This window comes from Populus euphratica, unplaced genomic scaffold, assembly GCF_000495115.2.
Source record: "Populus euphratica unplaced genomic scaffold, PopEup_1.0 scaffold125.1, whole genome shotgun sequence".
Lineage (NCBI taxonomy): Eukaryota > Viridiplantae > Streptophyta > Magnoliopsida > Malpighiales > Salicaceae > Populus > Populus euphratica.
The window spans coordinates 9,710-25,406 of NW_011500014.1; the positions used below are offsets into that span (position 1 = coordinate 9,710).

General features: G+C 30.8%; 1 protein-coding gene across 1 annotated transcript; it reads right to left on the reverse strand.

The window, feature by feature from the left end:
* Window positions 1-1,289: 1,289 nt before the first annotated feature.
* Window positions 1,290-2,826, reverse strand: LOC105141588 (eugenol synthase 1-like). The gene is made up of 5 exons (XM_011048847.1): window positions 2,613-2,826; window positions 2,348-2,482; window positions 2,010-2,238; window positions 1,699-1,902; window positions 1,290-1,517 (listed from the first exon to the last, which is right to left on the reverse strand). The coding sequence occupies exons 1-5, from the start codon at window positions 2,799-2,801 to the stop codon at window positions 1,318-1,320; spliced, it is 957 nt and encodes a 318-aa protein (XP_011047149.1). The 5' UTR covers window positions 2,802-2,826; the 3' UTR covers window positions 1,290-1,317.
* Window positions 2,827-15,697: the final 12,871 nt, after the last annotated feature.

Sequence of the window (15,697 nt, forward strand, 5' to 3'; positions counted from 1 at the left end):
AATAGTTAAATATATAATATTTCAATTAAAAACTATTAATATTAATATATGTCTATTTTAGTTATTTTATAATGTCAATTTGAAAAGTATTTTTAACCAAACATAATTAACTATTTTTTATTAAACCTCAATTTCAATCATAATTTTAACAAAAAATATATTTTTCTAAACCAACCTCAATTTAAAATATTTTTTATAAAATATATTTTCTCAAATTACAATAATGACAGTTACCTCAATACCAAACCAAAGATACTAATATCTCCCAATCAGATATTCACGTGAGAAACTAGAACAAAAATGCTTCTCGTTAACCGCGACCATACCTCTATTTTTATGTGGGGGTCCACAAGCTAAACCTTCGTTTAAATTTGTTACTAAACCTTAGTTTAAAAGCCACCACTCTCCTAAAAACATACTATGTAGAAGATGACTTCCTTTACAATAAGAATCACGTTCAAGAAACAAATGAAAATGAATCCGTGATGTCATTCAAATTACCACATTCATGTGAATAAACATCTGATACTAAGAATCTAAATAACAAGTATATGTAGAATTTAGAATAATGAGTCAATTAAAATCTTAAAAATCACTTCCAAAACACGTTTAAGTTAGTCGCACATGCATAGTTTGCTGTTGGCTGAGTAGATGGGTCTTTGATGATATAACAAGTGCATCAGATGAAATCTTATTCCCTGAGATCAAGGAAGACTGGTGGCCAACAGTAAATAAAGGAAATAGGACTTCCCCACAACAATCCTGTGCAAGGCTCACATGTGAATCAAAGATACACAAAGGCACCACTGACAGAACTGAGGCAGACGACCACAACCTTCACACCCACATGTCTTGAACTCGAGAAAATGACAAGGAAAGCGAAAAAACATAAAGAAACTTTCATGTGATAAACATGATACGTGAACAATGATAGTTCTACTAGATTTCAAGTGTTCATTTTCACTTTCAAAGCTGACAAAAATGTGAGAAATTGTATTATTATGGTGAGATTCATTAATAATTTTCATAGGTGGTCCCATGACTTGTGCGAGCGCAGAGAGCAGGTCTTTTCATGCCTAAGAATTTGTTTTCCACCCTGAAGACGTATGTGTACAGTGAATTTCAATTTTGATTTACACAATAACGATAATGAATGGATGGAATAGATGTTTTCGTACCCTTAACTAACACGGAGGATAAAACTCAAATTAATGATAATTGCCTCGGCCTCAAAACTTGACCTTTTAGATGTCCGTTTATCTGCGGACGTTGCATAAGAAAACAAATTCAAGACATGGAAATCACAGATCATAAAACTCATTCAAAGGCAGCAGCTGCACGATCTGGAGGGCTAGTGAGAAAAATATCAAGAAGTTGATCGATCGTTCTAAATTCGAGGTCTGGATATAGCCCAGAAGCCTCCAAGTCGTCCTCTCCCAGTTCAAACCCTATCGTGTCACCCTTCACCAACAAACTGTGAAGAATAGAAACTGGGATATTTTGTGGATGTGGAAGGGCTGCAACAGATGTTAGCAAGAAGTCAAATGCTTTTAAAGGGTGAAAAGAAATCACCTGAAAATGTAGGTTTGAGATAAAAGAATTATATAGAATCGAAGAATCCCATTAATCAAATGAAAAGGGCAAGAAGCCAAAGTATATCAAATATTAAAAAATAATGAGTCAACAGAAATTTCTTACTCTCAGAGAGCTTCACTATCTCATCCTCAGGGACGTAAATCCTATTAAATGTCTTTCCAGTCTTCTTCTCCCAAAGGGAAATAAGTTCAAGCTGAGTAACAATGTTCTTCTGCGGCCGACAGATTACAACTCGATTGCATGTTTCGGGGTCATCAGCTATTTTGATGGTGTACTTGGCTATATCTTCTTCATAGTTCATCACCGCTGTTAAACATAATATATAGATACTGATGTAGAGTACGTGTACAGTAAATTTGAATTTTGATATACACAGTGACGATAATGAATGAATGGAATTGATGTTTTCGTACCCTTAGCTTCACCAGAGCCATAGACAGTGATATCTTGAGGTTGCTCATGTGGACGGAGCAAGTAATTGACAAAGTATGCACCAAAGCAATTTGCTGACACAAAAGTGTAAGGGATTCCGGCTTCCTCTGTGGCCCTTCTAATCTTCCTCTTGTTCTCAAGGAAAGCTTCAAATGGGGGCAAGGGAGTCACTCTGTCCTCTTCAACTCCAAAGTCTGACGGAAAGAACCTCTAGTATGCACAGAAAATTACATGAATAAGCTTAGCTAGCCCACCAGACATGCACATAACTATATATAACACTCTCCAGATTGTTGTCCTTTAACAAGAGGATATATACCTTTATATTACCAGCAACTTTCATGGCTTCTATGATTTTGAGCTGGTCGAGAACCTGAGGATAAGCTAATGTGGAGATTACTACATCCACTTGACGAAGAACCGATACAAGTTTCTCCTGCTCATCGAATTCTCCCTGCAACACTTGAAAACTATTTAGTTATTAAACGTCATTCTTTTGAACACGTAATGTAGAGTGAAGGGTAATCAATATGAATGTTTGTAAATTAGAAAACGAAGGGGTAATTAGATTAATCACTATATACTTGAACAATGGTGACCGCCATGGCTTGGAATTCCTTGTGGATGCCTATTTTAGCTGGAGAAGATTGTGTGGTGATGGGACGAGAATATATGTAAGTTTTGTGACCCATTGAAACACTTGCTTTCACCATATACTTGCCTAAGTAGCCCGTTCCCCCAAATATGAGGATCTTGCTCATCTCATTCTCCATTGCCTGCTCTCTCAGAAAGCACAACTAGCTATTAATCTACCTCACCCGCTAGATAATTTATAGAGCGGAAAATTGACCTCAGGTTACTGTGATCATACGCCCCTCTGCTCTTAATTTTGTGTTTAAAAGATCCAAAGTCTTTTTGTCTTTTTATTTTACAATTAATTAATATCATCATGTCCCTAACAATTAATTTATTATTAAAAACAAATATAAAACTATCAAACACTAAACTTTCTCAAAATTATCAAAATAAATAAATGTTAATGTTAAAAAAATCAGTAATATCATAATAATATCAAGAATAATCATAATAAATAACCACATTTATGATCAATTAATCATTACAAGAATTTTTATATTTATCAAGGAAATTTTTTGTTCATATTTGTATTATCTTTCTATCAGTAATTGATTCACTGATAAGGTTACATATAGAATGATGAAAAGGAATTAAAAAAAAAAGTACAAGCCTTCTTTAGACCAGTAAATATGCGCTTTGCTTTCAATTTCACACACTATATAAAAAGACTAGCTTTATCTCTTTTTCTTAGAAGCAACCTTTATAAAATAAACTATTAAGATAGCACTCATCCCGATTATTATTAAACCGTGCTTGAAAGCATGAAATTCTATTTTTAACCATTATATATATGGGTGATTTTATTTATAATATTTAATTTAAAATTTTAATTTAATTAAAAATTCTTAGAAATTTCCAAACATTACCAATAATTTTTCAATTCGTTAGTGATTCTGTCTATAATATTTAATTTAATAAAAAAAAATTAAAAACCATCAAATAACTCCGATGACTTTTCAATTCATTTGTGATTTTGTCTGTAAAGAACAAAATTCCATTCATGATTCCCTTTGTAATTTACATAATAAACAGTGTCAAGAGAAATGAACAATTTACCAATAAGTTTACAGAAAGATTTTATTAACAGCATTAATATCATCGGTAATTCCATTAGTATAAATGACATGTTATTGTATAAATTGGATTTGTTTCAATTCCTTCTTTTTTCACTGTAATTCTCTCGGTATATACCAATGAAATATTTCTGTCGGTAAAACTCACTACAATTTACATATGAAAATATTATAGTAGTGTTTTTGTTTGTAGTTATCAATTTTCTAATAGTGAATCTAACTCAATAAAATTATCTAGAAGATCAAGGAATGAATATTATTTTGAGATAGAATTTATTCCTATAATATCATAAATTTGCTATGAATCTTTTGAATTTTTTTTCTTAACTATTTTTAGGTTAAAAACAAAGAAATAGTATTTTTTAACAGAAAGAAATAATAGAAAGATTATTATAATAGATGTATGATAATGGATATGCTTATTTAAATTCACTTAACTTTTACCTTATTCATCAACACATTTAAGTTATTAGATTAATTTTAATCAAGTTTATAATTTGACAAGGAGGGACTCAATAAAGAAAATTAGGTCAAAGACTAAATTATACTTATTCTAAAATATGATGAATAAAAAACAATAAATTCAAAACTTTATTATATATATAAAAATAAAATATAAAGGCCAGAGTAATTTTTTTCACAAAGACTTGAGATTGATTATGATGAAATATATTCTCTTGTAGTAGATGGAATTACATTTTTGTATCTCATTAGCCTAGCAACTCATGAAAAGCTATATATATGTATGATGGATGTAGTCACAACCTATTTATGTGGTTCAATTGATAATAATATTTATAAGAAAATCACTGAAGGATTTAAAATGCCTAAACCATATAATTCAAATTCCCAAAAAGTTTACTCAATCAAGTTATAAAGGTTCTTATATGGGTTAAAGCAATCAGGATGCATGTGGAATAATTATGTTAATGAATATTTATTAAGAGAAGGTTATAATAATGATCTTATATACCCATGTGTTTTTATAAAAAAGTCAGAATATGATTTGTTATTATTTTTATATATGTTGATGATTTAAATATTATTGAAATTCATAGAGAGATACCAAAAATAATAAATTATTTAAAGAAAGAGTTTGAGATGAAAGATTTAAAAAAAAAAACAAAATTTCTCGGCCTGCACATCAAGCATTTAGCAGATAAAATTCTCATTTATCAGTCAACTTGCACAAAAAAGATCCTTAAAAGATTTTATATGGATAAAGCACATTCATTAAGTACATCAATAGTTGTTCGATGACTTGAAGTTAAATAAGACCCTTTTAGACCTCATAAGGATAACGAATAATTACTTGGTCCTAAATTATCGTACTTTAGTGTAATTGGTGCGCTAATGTATCTTGCTAATAATACGTGACTTGATATAGCATTCTTTATGAACTTGTTAGCAAGATATAGTTCTTTTCCTGCTTGGAGACATTGAAATGAAATTAAACATGTTTTTCATTATCTACAAGGAAATTCAAATACGAGCTTATTTTATTCAAATAATTCTAATCATAAAATAGTTAGGTATGTTGATGCATGATTTTTATCTGATCCATATAAAGATCGATCTTAAACAGGTTATCTTTTTACATGTGGTAATACTACTATATCATAGAGATTTACAAAGTAAATATTAGTTGCCACTTCATTTAATCGTGTTGAAATACTTGCAATCCATGAAGCTAGTCATGAGTGTGTGTGGCTGAGATCAATGATAAAAACATAATTATGGAACATATGGTTTATCCTCCAGCAAGGAATTTTAACCATATTATATGAAAATACTATTGCATGTATAACTCAATTAAAGGGATGATACATCAAAGGAGATAAGACAAAGAATATCTCACTAAAATTCTTCTTCACATGGTGACATTGATATTCAACAAACTCACTTGAAAGATAATCTAGCAGATTTGTTCACTAAAGCATTATCAACTATAATATTTAAAGGATTGCGATGCAATATTGAAAGGAAATAGTTTAAAGACTTGAAATGATATTTTAATTAGGAGAAGTTAATATGCACTGCATTGTTTTTTATTTAGCCTAGGTTTTTTCTTATTAAGTTTTCCTAGCAAGGTTTTTAATGAGACAGCTGTTAATGTGTAAGGTTGTACAATAGATATTTAATAGGAAGTGTTATAAAATTATATATTGTATATATATGTCTAAATACCTTCCTATACTTCTTATATCTTTGAGCTTTATGTATATGTAATTATAAATAAAAGTATTGTTGAGAGAATGAGATATACACATATTACTAGAAATTCATATAAAATAAAAGTGCTCTCACTTCATCCCTCTAATCTCCATTGTTCTTATATATTCTATTTATTTTTTATTAATTATACTATTTTATTATTCTATTTTTTTTTATATATTGTTTTACAACAAAATACATGATATTAAAAGATGAATTTACAGTTGTACTTTTTAAATTCAAGGGAAAAAAATGAATTGAAGGATATGAAAAAAAAAAACATGAATCAAATTGTACTTTTGTTTTTTACAAAAATAAAATTTAGTAAACTTGTACAAGTTTTATTAAATTTAGTTTATATGAGATGATAAGGGGAAAAAAAAATACTATAACATCAAATTTATAGTTGCTAAATTTTATTGATGAATTCATTTAATTATAATGGCTGAAATTATGCCTTAAAAGGAGCTAATAAAAAATATAAAATAAATACTTTAATTTTGTGTTTTGTCTTTTTAATTTTTTGATATATTGAAGATCATGCATGCTTTGAAAGTTTTTTAATTTAACTATAATTGTATTTTTAATTAGTTTACTCGTTAATCTTGATTAAATTTTTCTAAATTATTTGAAAGATAGCCCTGTATTAATTAGGGACATGAAAAGAAAATTATTATTTTCTTAAAAGTTGGCTCCAAAATTTGTAGTGTAAACAAAAAAAAAAATTAAAACAGTCATACTTACTGAAACAAAATCCCTGATGCCTTATCACACAATATACGTTAATGGTTTTATTATTCCTTCTTTTATGTTAATTGTCCCAGGGATGCAAATTAGATCTCACTATGTGACCCGTGATTTGTAATAGTTCAAATATTTTTATTTTTTTTATAAAAAATATATATGTAGATTTTGGTTTTTTCAATGTATTTTTATAATTAAAAAAAATATAACTAATTAAAAAATTTATACTTACATGTAATCAAATAAACTAAGAATTATATATGCTAATAAACAAATAAAAACTTATAAATGATACCTAAAAACAAAACTTAAAAAATCAAGAGATGAATATAAATTAAAACATTTAATCTTAAAAAATAAAACATTAAATTGATTGAATAAAAAAAAAAAGAAATAACATGTATGGCTATACATATTAAAACTATTATCTAAAAATAAATATTTTTATTTTCAAAAATATAATTTATCTATATAAAAGATAAAATTAAAACCATAAATGAACTAGAAAAACCTTTCCAAAAAATAAACACATAATAAAAAAATCAATATTATTTAAAAGAGACCTCTAAATAAAATAAAATAGAGGTTTTGTTCATTTGTTTTATTTTAGTTTTTTAACTAGTCACATCATTTTATTTCTTTTCAATTTCATTCTTTAAAATTATATTTGTATGGTAACCATGCCAGATCCAAAACACTTGAGTTTGACATACTATGAGACTCAATCTATATCCTTGGATGTAACAGTCATATCAAACCTAATATATGCTTTTAGGTCTAACATCCACACCAGACCCAATCCGTTTAGGTTTGACATGACTATTTGACCCAAGCATCTTGGATTTAGAATGATTGTCACACCCATGGTAGGTCAGACATGTCAACCAAACTCATGGTTATGGGTCTGACATGCCTGGTGACACGACTAAAAGATTGATGTCTTTTCCCAAGTATAAGAGTGTTGAAGTAATAAATAACCCGGCAAGACCGGGGTCAAACCATAGGGAGGTTAATTGTACAAATTATAAATAACAATAACAATAACAATAACAATAACAATAACAACAACAACAACAACAATAATAATAGTAGTAGTAGTAGTATTAGTAGTACTAATAATAATAATAATAATAAAGAAAAGGAAGGAGAAGAACAAAAAAGAAGATGAGAACTTTGAGATCGAATATTAATGTAACAATTAAACAATGATAATAACAAATGTCAAGGTTAGAGATTACACTAATGGTATGTCAAACAAGTATAATATAAACTTTTATTATTTAATTGGAAACCACACATAAAAGAGGTTCCAATTTGATTATAGATTGTTAACATGATTACATTAGTCATCTTATTCGATTAATGCTAATACTTGTAAATGTCGTCAAGCATTCATGATTATAACTTATGTTAACAACAAATCAAGTTCCTTTCATAGCTCAAGTGTCGGTTATACCATACATTATGAACTATGAAAGTGCCAAGCATTTGTTGTACCAAGTGTTATACAACATAAATCAAGATTAGTTATTTAACAAGCAAAGTATTAAAGAGTGAATAAGATAACAAATATAAAACATGTTAGTATCAAACATTAAAGTCCATATTAAGTTTTCATTATACTTATTCTTACACCATTAGTGTAACCTTTTCACCTTGACATAATTAACTTAGCTAGACATAATGAAAGAAAGAAAAATAGATAAACAAAATAAGAACATAAACAAGATAAAAGTTAACTAAGTAAAGGAATAAAAGTTAACTAAGTAAACGAAAGGAAATGAAAGGCATAAACTTGATATTAATGAAAGCAAAGCATAAACATTATAAAAAATACAAAGAGAGAAAGGAAGAGCATGATCTTGATCTAAACACCAAGATGCCTAAATGCATGGCAAATGCCTCCTTTTATAGGCCAAAATTGCGAACTATTGATTTGATGACTAATTGATAAGTGGGTGGCCAACTCTTGACTTGGTGACAATCCTTATCTTCTCTTGTCTGCCCAAAACGTCATTGATAACATCAAAATTGGAGCCAGTTGAAAGGATGAAAGTTGTAGGCAATTGTCTCAGCTTTCTTGTGTAAACAATTCAGCTCATTTGGACTTCTAAAACTCCAGATATGGCCAAAATACCGAACAGTGCTTGGGCTGGAAGATAGATTCGGGCTTCTTTGTTGTTGCTACAATTTGGACTTGAAAATGGCCTTTTTAGATCTTGAGCTCCATATGAAAGTTGTAGGCCTATGTCTTACCTTTCCATCCATATAAATTGGACCTAAATCTAAGATCTATAGCTCCAAATATGACCCAATTACCGAACAGTGTTCCGATTTGGATTGCACCGACATCTCTTCTCTAAGTTTGACCATCTCTTTATACATCTCTTTTCTAAGTTTGACCATATCAATCAATCCTTTCATTTATGTGATAGACCTGCATTAAAAATACTCTTTGCCCTTGCAATTTAAGTTCTTAAAGTCATCAATCAATCCTTTTATTTATGTGATAGGCCTGCATTTAAAATGAATATTTACCACAAATTAAAGGTATTTTATATTATTAGATATATTATTATAAAACATGCTTTAGTTAAGGAGTTTTGATACTTCAAGTGCAAAATGATGATATAAAACCATGATAAAAATGCACTTTTAAGTACTAATCACCTAGCAAACCAAACCTTACCCTTGGGTTGATACTTATACCACATGGTGACCAAAAAATCAGGGCTTATGCTTTTTTGACCTAAAAACTTGTTTTGCAACCTCTTTAACCCAAAAATCTTATAAAGCATAGTAGAAACCATAAAAACCCTATTATCATCCTCAAAAAACCTAAAAACTAGACTCAACCCGAAACCAAAAACCAACCCAAGTTTAAATATGTTTTTTATAAACTTTTAAGGTACAAAAACACCTAATATGAACTCACTGCATCAAATGGAACAATTTGACATAAAAATCTCTTATTTTGGTAGCTTCAATCGGTGTCAAAAACAAGTATTTCTCACTACTGTCAGGATCTATCTACCTCTTTCTCTCACCTCTCTCAACTAGAAGCCTTAAAAAAAAAAACCCACTATACCAAAATCACTACTATCAGGACCTAAATCTAAGATCTATAGCTCTAGATATGACCCAATTACCGAACAGTGTTCCGGTTTGGATTCCACCAACATCTCTTTTCTAAGTTTGACCATCTCTTTGCCCTTGCAATTTAAGTTCTTAAAGTCATCAATCAATCCTTTTATTTATGTGATAGGTCTGCATTTAAAATGAACATTTACCACAAATTAAAGGTATCTTATATTATTAGATATATTATTATAAAACATGCTTTAGTTAAGGAGTTATTGATACTTCAAGTGCAAATTTAGTTAAGGAATTAGATACATTATTATAAAACATATTTTAGTTAAGGAGTTATTGATACTTCAAGTGCAAAATGATGATATAAAACCATGATAAAAATGCACTTTTAAGTACTAATCACACCCCCAACCAGCTTATTACTAGTCCCTAGTAATCAAAGCGTTAAAACAATTTGCAAATTTCACAAAGCAAGGTATTCATCATTTAACTTTCATTAATCTATCCAGATAAACAAACTCTCATTAAATTTATATATCTGCTCAATACCTCTTAACAAGATATTAATAAACCTTTCTTTTGTGCTTAATATATCAACACATAATTATGGGGCTTTTCTTAGAAGAAAATAAAATTTTTGTTCTAATGTTTAAGGTTAACTTCCTTGGGTTGGGATTATTATTTGTCTTTTTTTTTCTTTTTTTTTTAAAAATAAAATAAAATCTATATACATATAATTTAAAAACATCATGCATCTTTAACCCATGTAACGAGCTTTCAGCTAATGACTCCCAGACCAGTTGGTCTTAGGGCATTAGGTGTTAAGACACCCCTACGAGCTTAGTAACTCGGGTCGTAGATATTGATATGTAGATAGTGCAATGTTTGATTCCCTTAATCTTTTCTCCTCAACCCATGTAACAAGCGTTGGGCCAATAGCTCCCAAGTCAGTTCACTTTAGGGTATTAGGTGTTAAAACACCCCTTCGGGCTTAATTGCTTAGGGAGGCTACGAAACCAAACTTATCTACATTTTTATTATTATCATTTTTTTTCTCTTTTCTTTTTTTTTCTTTTTTTTTCTTTTTTTTTCTTAATTATATACAATCCCTTTCCCTTAGTTGTTACATTTATCAAAAGAACATAAATAATGTAATAATCCAATATGCAACCCACAATCATATGTTAAAGTGTGTGTGTATAAATCAAGGTTTAAAAATACATGTTAAATAAGTATATGAGCAGAATTAAGTGATAACAATGCAAGAGTTTATAAACCTGAATATTTCAAGAAGTATTATAATAGACCTTGTTAAGAATGGTTACTAAGATGCGTCTCAAGAGTCACTTTAATAAAAGAGCTTCTTTACTCTGCCATCCTAGTAACAACAATTATGCACATGCTTTATAAAATGAAAAACAATTTTTTTTAATCAACTACTACCCTCTCCCCCCAACCAAAACGAGACATTGTCCTCAATGTTCTAAGGTAGAAAGATAGAGTATAGAAGATATCACCTGAAATAACGAACACTGACAAACCTGAAATACACTGAAACAAAAATAAAAAATAACAGAACACAATAATAAAACCAAAAGACACAAAAATTCACAAATGAAGGCTCAAATCCAATCTCAGCTTTTTACGGCTTTCCTTAGATGACCAATTTATGTGACTCATGGAAGGATCAATCACAGGAATGAAAGATTGTAGTTGGTCAATCAATTATTCAGCAGTAGCAGCAGAGATTATGATTTGTCGTGCAGAAGATGTTAGAAATTCCTGTTCCACAGCATGATCAAGAAAAGACAACAACTTATCATAATAACCATTAACATTTAACAAACCTATGGGTTTATGGTGAATGTGCAATTGAGCCCAAGAGGAAATATGAAAGATCTCTTCCAATGTGCCTAGACCACCTGGTAAAGCAATGAAAGCATCAGCATGGTTAAACATTGCATTCATTCGAGCTGACATTGTGGAGACCTGAAGTTCCTCTCCAATTGTTTTTGCAATGATGTCCCCTTGTGCCAAAGCTTCAGGGACGACCCCCAAAACTTGACTACCTCCTAAAAATGCAGCTATTGACACACCTCCCATTAACCCAAGACTGCCTCCCCCATACACTAAATGAATCTTTCTCTCAGCTAGCACTTGATCAAGATGATTTGTTGATTCTAAAAACTCCTTTTCTTTCCCAGGACTAGATCCACCAAAAACACAAATATTTCTTATTTGATGACTTGAGGAACTTGCCATTTCTACACACTTCTGTATTTGTTGAATGTATGGGTTGAGTAGAAATGAAAGGAAGGAAGAGAGGGTTTTATACATGAGAAATTAGAAAGGCAATCATAACACCTATATGTAGGCCAGCTGGAGTCTCACACTCTCTCTCTCTCTTTTTATTTGTTTATTTATTTACTTTTGAAAAAGCATGTATATGTACAGGTAGTTGTGATTGTGGCTCACATCTTCCCTTGGTTTTACGTCCAAGAACGGCTTAAACGCCCTCTATGGGTCGGGGATAGGCTTCCCATCCAGTTTTCTTAAAAACTGGCAAACAGGGTCTTTTTTAGTCAGATTCCCAAGACTAAGTCGATCATTTTCTTTATGAAATAGTGGCCATAAATCATGAATTACACGATGCACATCTCCACTAGAATGCGTCTTAAGAGTCAATAAAAGATTATCTAAAGACTCCATACTCAGGCCATCCCTAATGAATTGTATTTTATCTTCACGGTTTATAGATACCATTCCTAAAGAATGACATTGTGTATTACAAGTCCATCTAGCACATCGATAACAGACTTTCAGTCGTTTTGCACGACGCTTCTTTGCAAAAGTGCTTTTACCTGTTCCAGGCATATATGAAATGAAAGAGTTAGAGGACTCACCTGATAATCGGACCTTTGCTTCAATCAACCAGCGAATATGTTCAGGAATTCCATGATTCATTAACAATCTCAATCTTGCACATCTAGCACGGTAAATTTTTGTAATCGCATTTTGAGGCAGAGTAGAAAAATACTTTTTCGCAGAGCGGGAAAATACTTTTTCAATTTTTCAAGATTAGTGTCCATTTTCAAATGAGAATTGGAAGAGAGATTCAAAGAATTGCACAAATATATACATAGATATTAGTTATTGTGGGAAACTGAAAGAACCGACTTAAGTCACGGAGTACCGTTGTCCGCCATTTGACAGGGGTGAGAGAAACTAGCAAAAATCACTCAAAAAGAAACACAAAAACAATGTGAGAAAAAAAAAAATTAACCTTTATCTACAAGATCAGTCCAACCAGTTGATTCATTTTCACTAGGAAAATTATCAAAGTGAGCTTTCAAACGATGTCCATTTTCCTTAAAATCATTGTCATTCATTGAATTCATAATATCACAGGCCCCATTAGGATTGCTCCATCTTGGTCTTAGCTCTCTAGGGACTGCATAGAGTTGAGAATTATAAAACAAAACTTTTTGACCAGTATCAATCTTTTGACAATTTTCACAAGTTTTGCAGAATGCATGCGTGTCCTTGAACATGGTGGGCCAATAAAATCCACTTTGTAAGATTTTTGCAGTTGTTTTTTTTTTACGAGAAATAACTTCCACATGCTTCAGAATGACAAAGTTTAATGACACTACTTACCTCATTGTCAAGAATGAATCTTTGAAATATTTGATCAGGACAATATTTGAATAAGTTAGGGTCATCAAAATAAAAGCTCTTCACTTCGTTCAAAAACTTTTCTTTGTCTTGGGTACTCTAATCAGTTGGCAAATCTCCTAAAGTAAGAAAATTGATTTTTTTTATCATACCAAGGCATTGGACTAAGAGTAAGTAAGGATTCGTTAGGAAAGTAATCATCGATTGGTGTGATGTCAGATGTCGAATTTGTTGTCACTGTTGAGAAACGATTCACATCAACATTTTCGTTGCTTGTTTCATCCGTGATTTCTTCCTTAAAATAAATCATTTGCAAATCTTTAGTTTCATCCAATTCATTTTTACTTAAAGTAGATTCAAGTTGATCATAAACTAATTCATCAATATGATCTACTTCTTGTAAATCATTATCATCTCCAGGTTGCTTCCAAATATTGAAAATATTCATCTCCAATGTCATGTTTCCAAATGATAGCTTCATCAGTCCATTCCTACAATTACTCAATGTGTTAGAGGTTGCAAGAAACGAACGTCCTAAAATAACAGGAAATGAATTACATGCTTCAACAGTTTCTGTGTCCAAGACATTAAAATCCACATGATAAATGAATTTATCGACTTGTACTAACACATCTTTAATTATTCTTCTAGGCACTTTTACAGATCTAGCGGCAAGTAAAAGAGATATAGAAGTTGGTTTTAACTCACCTAGATTGAGCCTCTGAAAAACTGAATATGGAAACTGTTTAAAGCATGGGCTTGTTCATGGAGACATTCCTTAAAATAAGGCAAGGTTGAACAATCGTTGGTTGAGTGTTCATTTGTTTCACAAATTTGACACACAATGTTTTCAACAGATTTTAATTGACCACTCTTTTTCAATTCTAGTGCCTCGACTTTTCTAGCTAAAGATGCAAACTTGGCTTGGAGGTCCTGATCTTCCCTAAGGTTGTTCATGCCTCCACTAGATGTATGAGGTTGAGTTTTACTCGGTGCCTCATCAGTACCTGCGATGTCCTAATTTTGAGCATTTTCAATTAACAAGTCTAAGTACTCCATTGCTTCATCAAGGTCTTTATCTTCAAAAGTTCCATTGCACATCAATTCAACCATTTGCCTATCTTTAGGTGTTAACCCTTCATAGAAATGTGAGACCAATCTCCATGTTTCAAAACCATGATGAGGGCAAGTACTAAGCAAGTCTCGATACCTATCCCAAGATTGGTAAAATGTTTCTCCTGGTTTTTGAGTGAAAGTGGTGATTTGTCTTTTGAAAGAGTTTGTTCTATGAGATGGGAAAAACTTCTTTAAAAACTGTTGTTGCATTTCATCCCAAGCATGAATGGATCCTGGTCTTAAATTTTGTAGCCAAGTTTTAGCTTTATCTTTTAATGAAAAAGGAAAAAGCTTTAATCTGATGGTGTTCATGCTACAATTTAAATTATTATATGTGTTGCAGACCTCTTTAAATTCTCTTAAATGCAAGTATGGATTTTCCAATTCTAGGCCATGAAAAGAAGGTAAAAGTTGAATAATGCCTGGCTTAAAATTAAAATGAGATGCGTCGGGAGGAAAAACAATGCATGATGGTGCACTTGTTCTTGTGGGATTCATGTGGTCTCTAAGTGTTCTAGCACAGTTATTCTCATTATTCTCATTATGAAGTGATTAATTATCTTTTTCGGTCATATTTACTGAAAATGATGAGGATATCCTACACAGTCTACCACTTGATGTACGTGACCACACTCTCATGCACGTGCAGGAATAAAATAAAAGGAAGAAGAAACAAGAGACAAAAAAAGGAGGAAGAAAACAAAATAAAAAGAAACAAAGTTATATACAAGAAAAGTGAAAAGAGAAAATAAAATAAATATTATAATTTATACAAAACTTACCTCCCCGACAACGGCGCCAAAAACTTGACACGACCAAAAGATTGATGTCTTCTCCCAAGTGCAGGAGTGTCAAAGTAATAAATAACCCGGCAAGACTAGGGTTGAACCACAGGGAGGTTAATTGTACAAATTATAAATAACAATAACAACAACAACAACAACAACAATAATAATAATAGCAATAATAATAATAATAATAATAATAATAATAATAATAATACTAGTAGTAGTAGTAGTAGTAGTACTAGTAGTAGTAGTAGTAATAGTACTAATAATAATAATAATAATAAAGAAAAAAAGGAGAAGAAGAAGATGAGAACTTTGAGATGGAGGTAA

What these genes read in the sequence shown, in the direction of transcription:
- LOC105141588 (XM_011048847.1), bottom strand. Translation starts at nt 2,801, where the DNA reads ATGGAGAATGAGATGAGCAAGATCCTCATATTTGGGGGAACGGGCTAC. An exon ending in TGGCTCTGGTGAAGCTAAGG is followed by an intron (nt 1,903 to 2,009) that starts GTACGAAAACAT and finishes TATGTTTAACAG; the next exon opens with CGGTGATGAACTATGAAGAA. An exon ending in GATAGTGAAGCTCTCTGAGA is followed by an intron (nt 1,518 to 1,698) that starts GTAAGAAATTTC and finishes CATCTGTTGCAG; the next exon opens with CCCTTCCACATCCACAAAAT.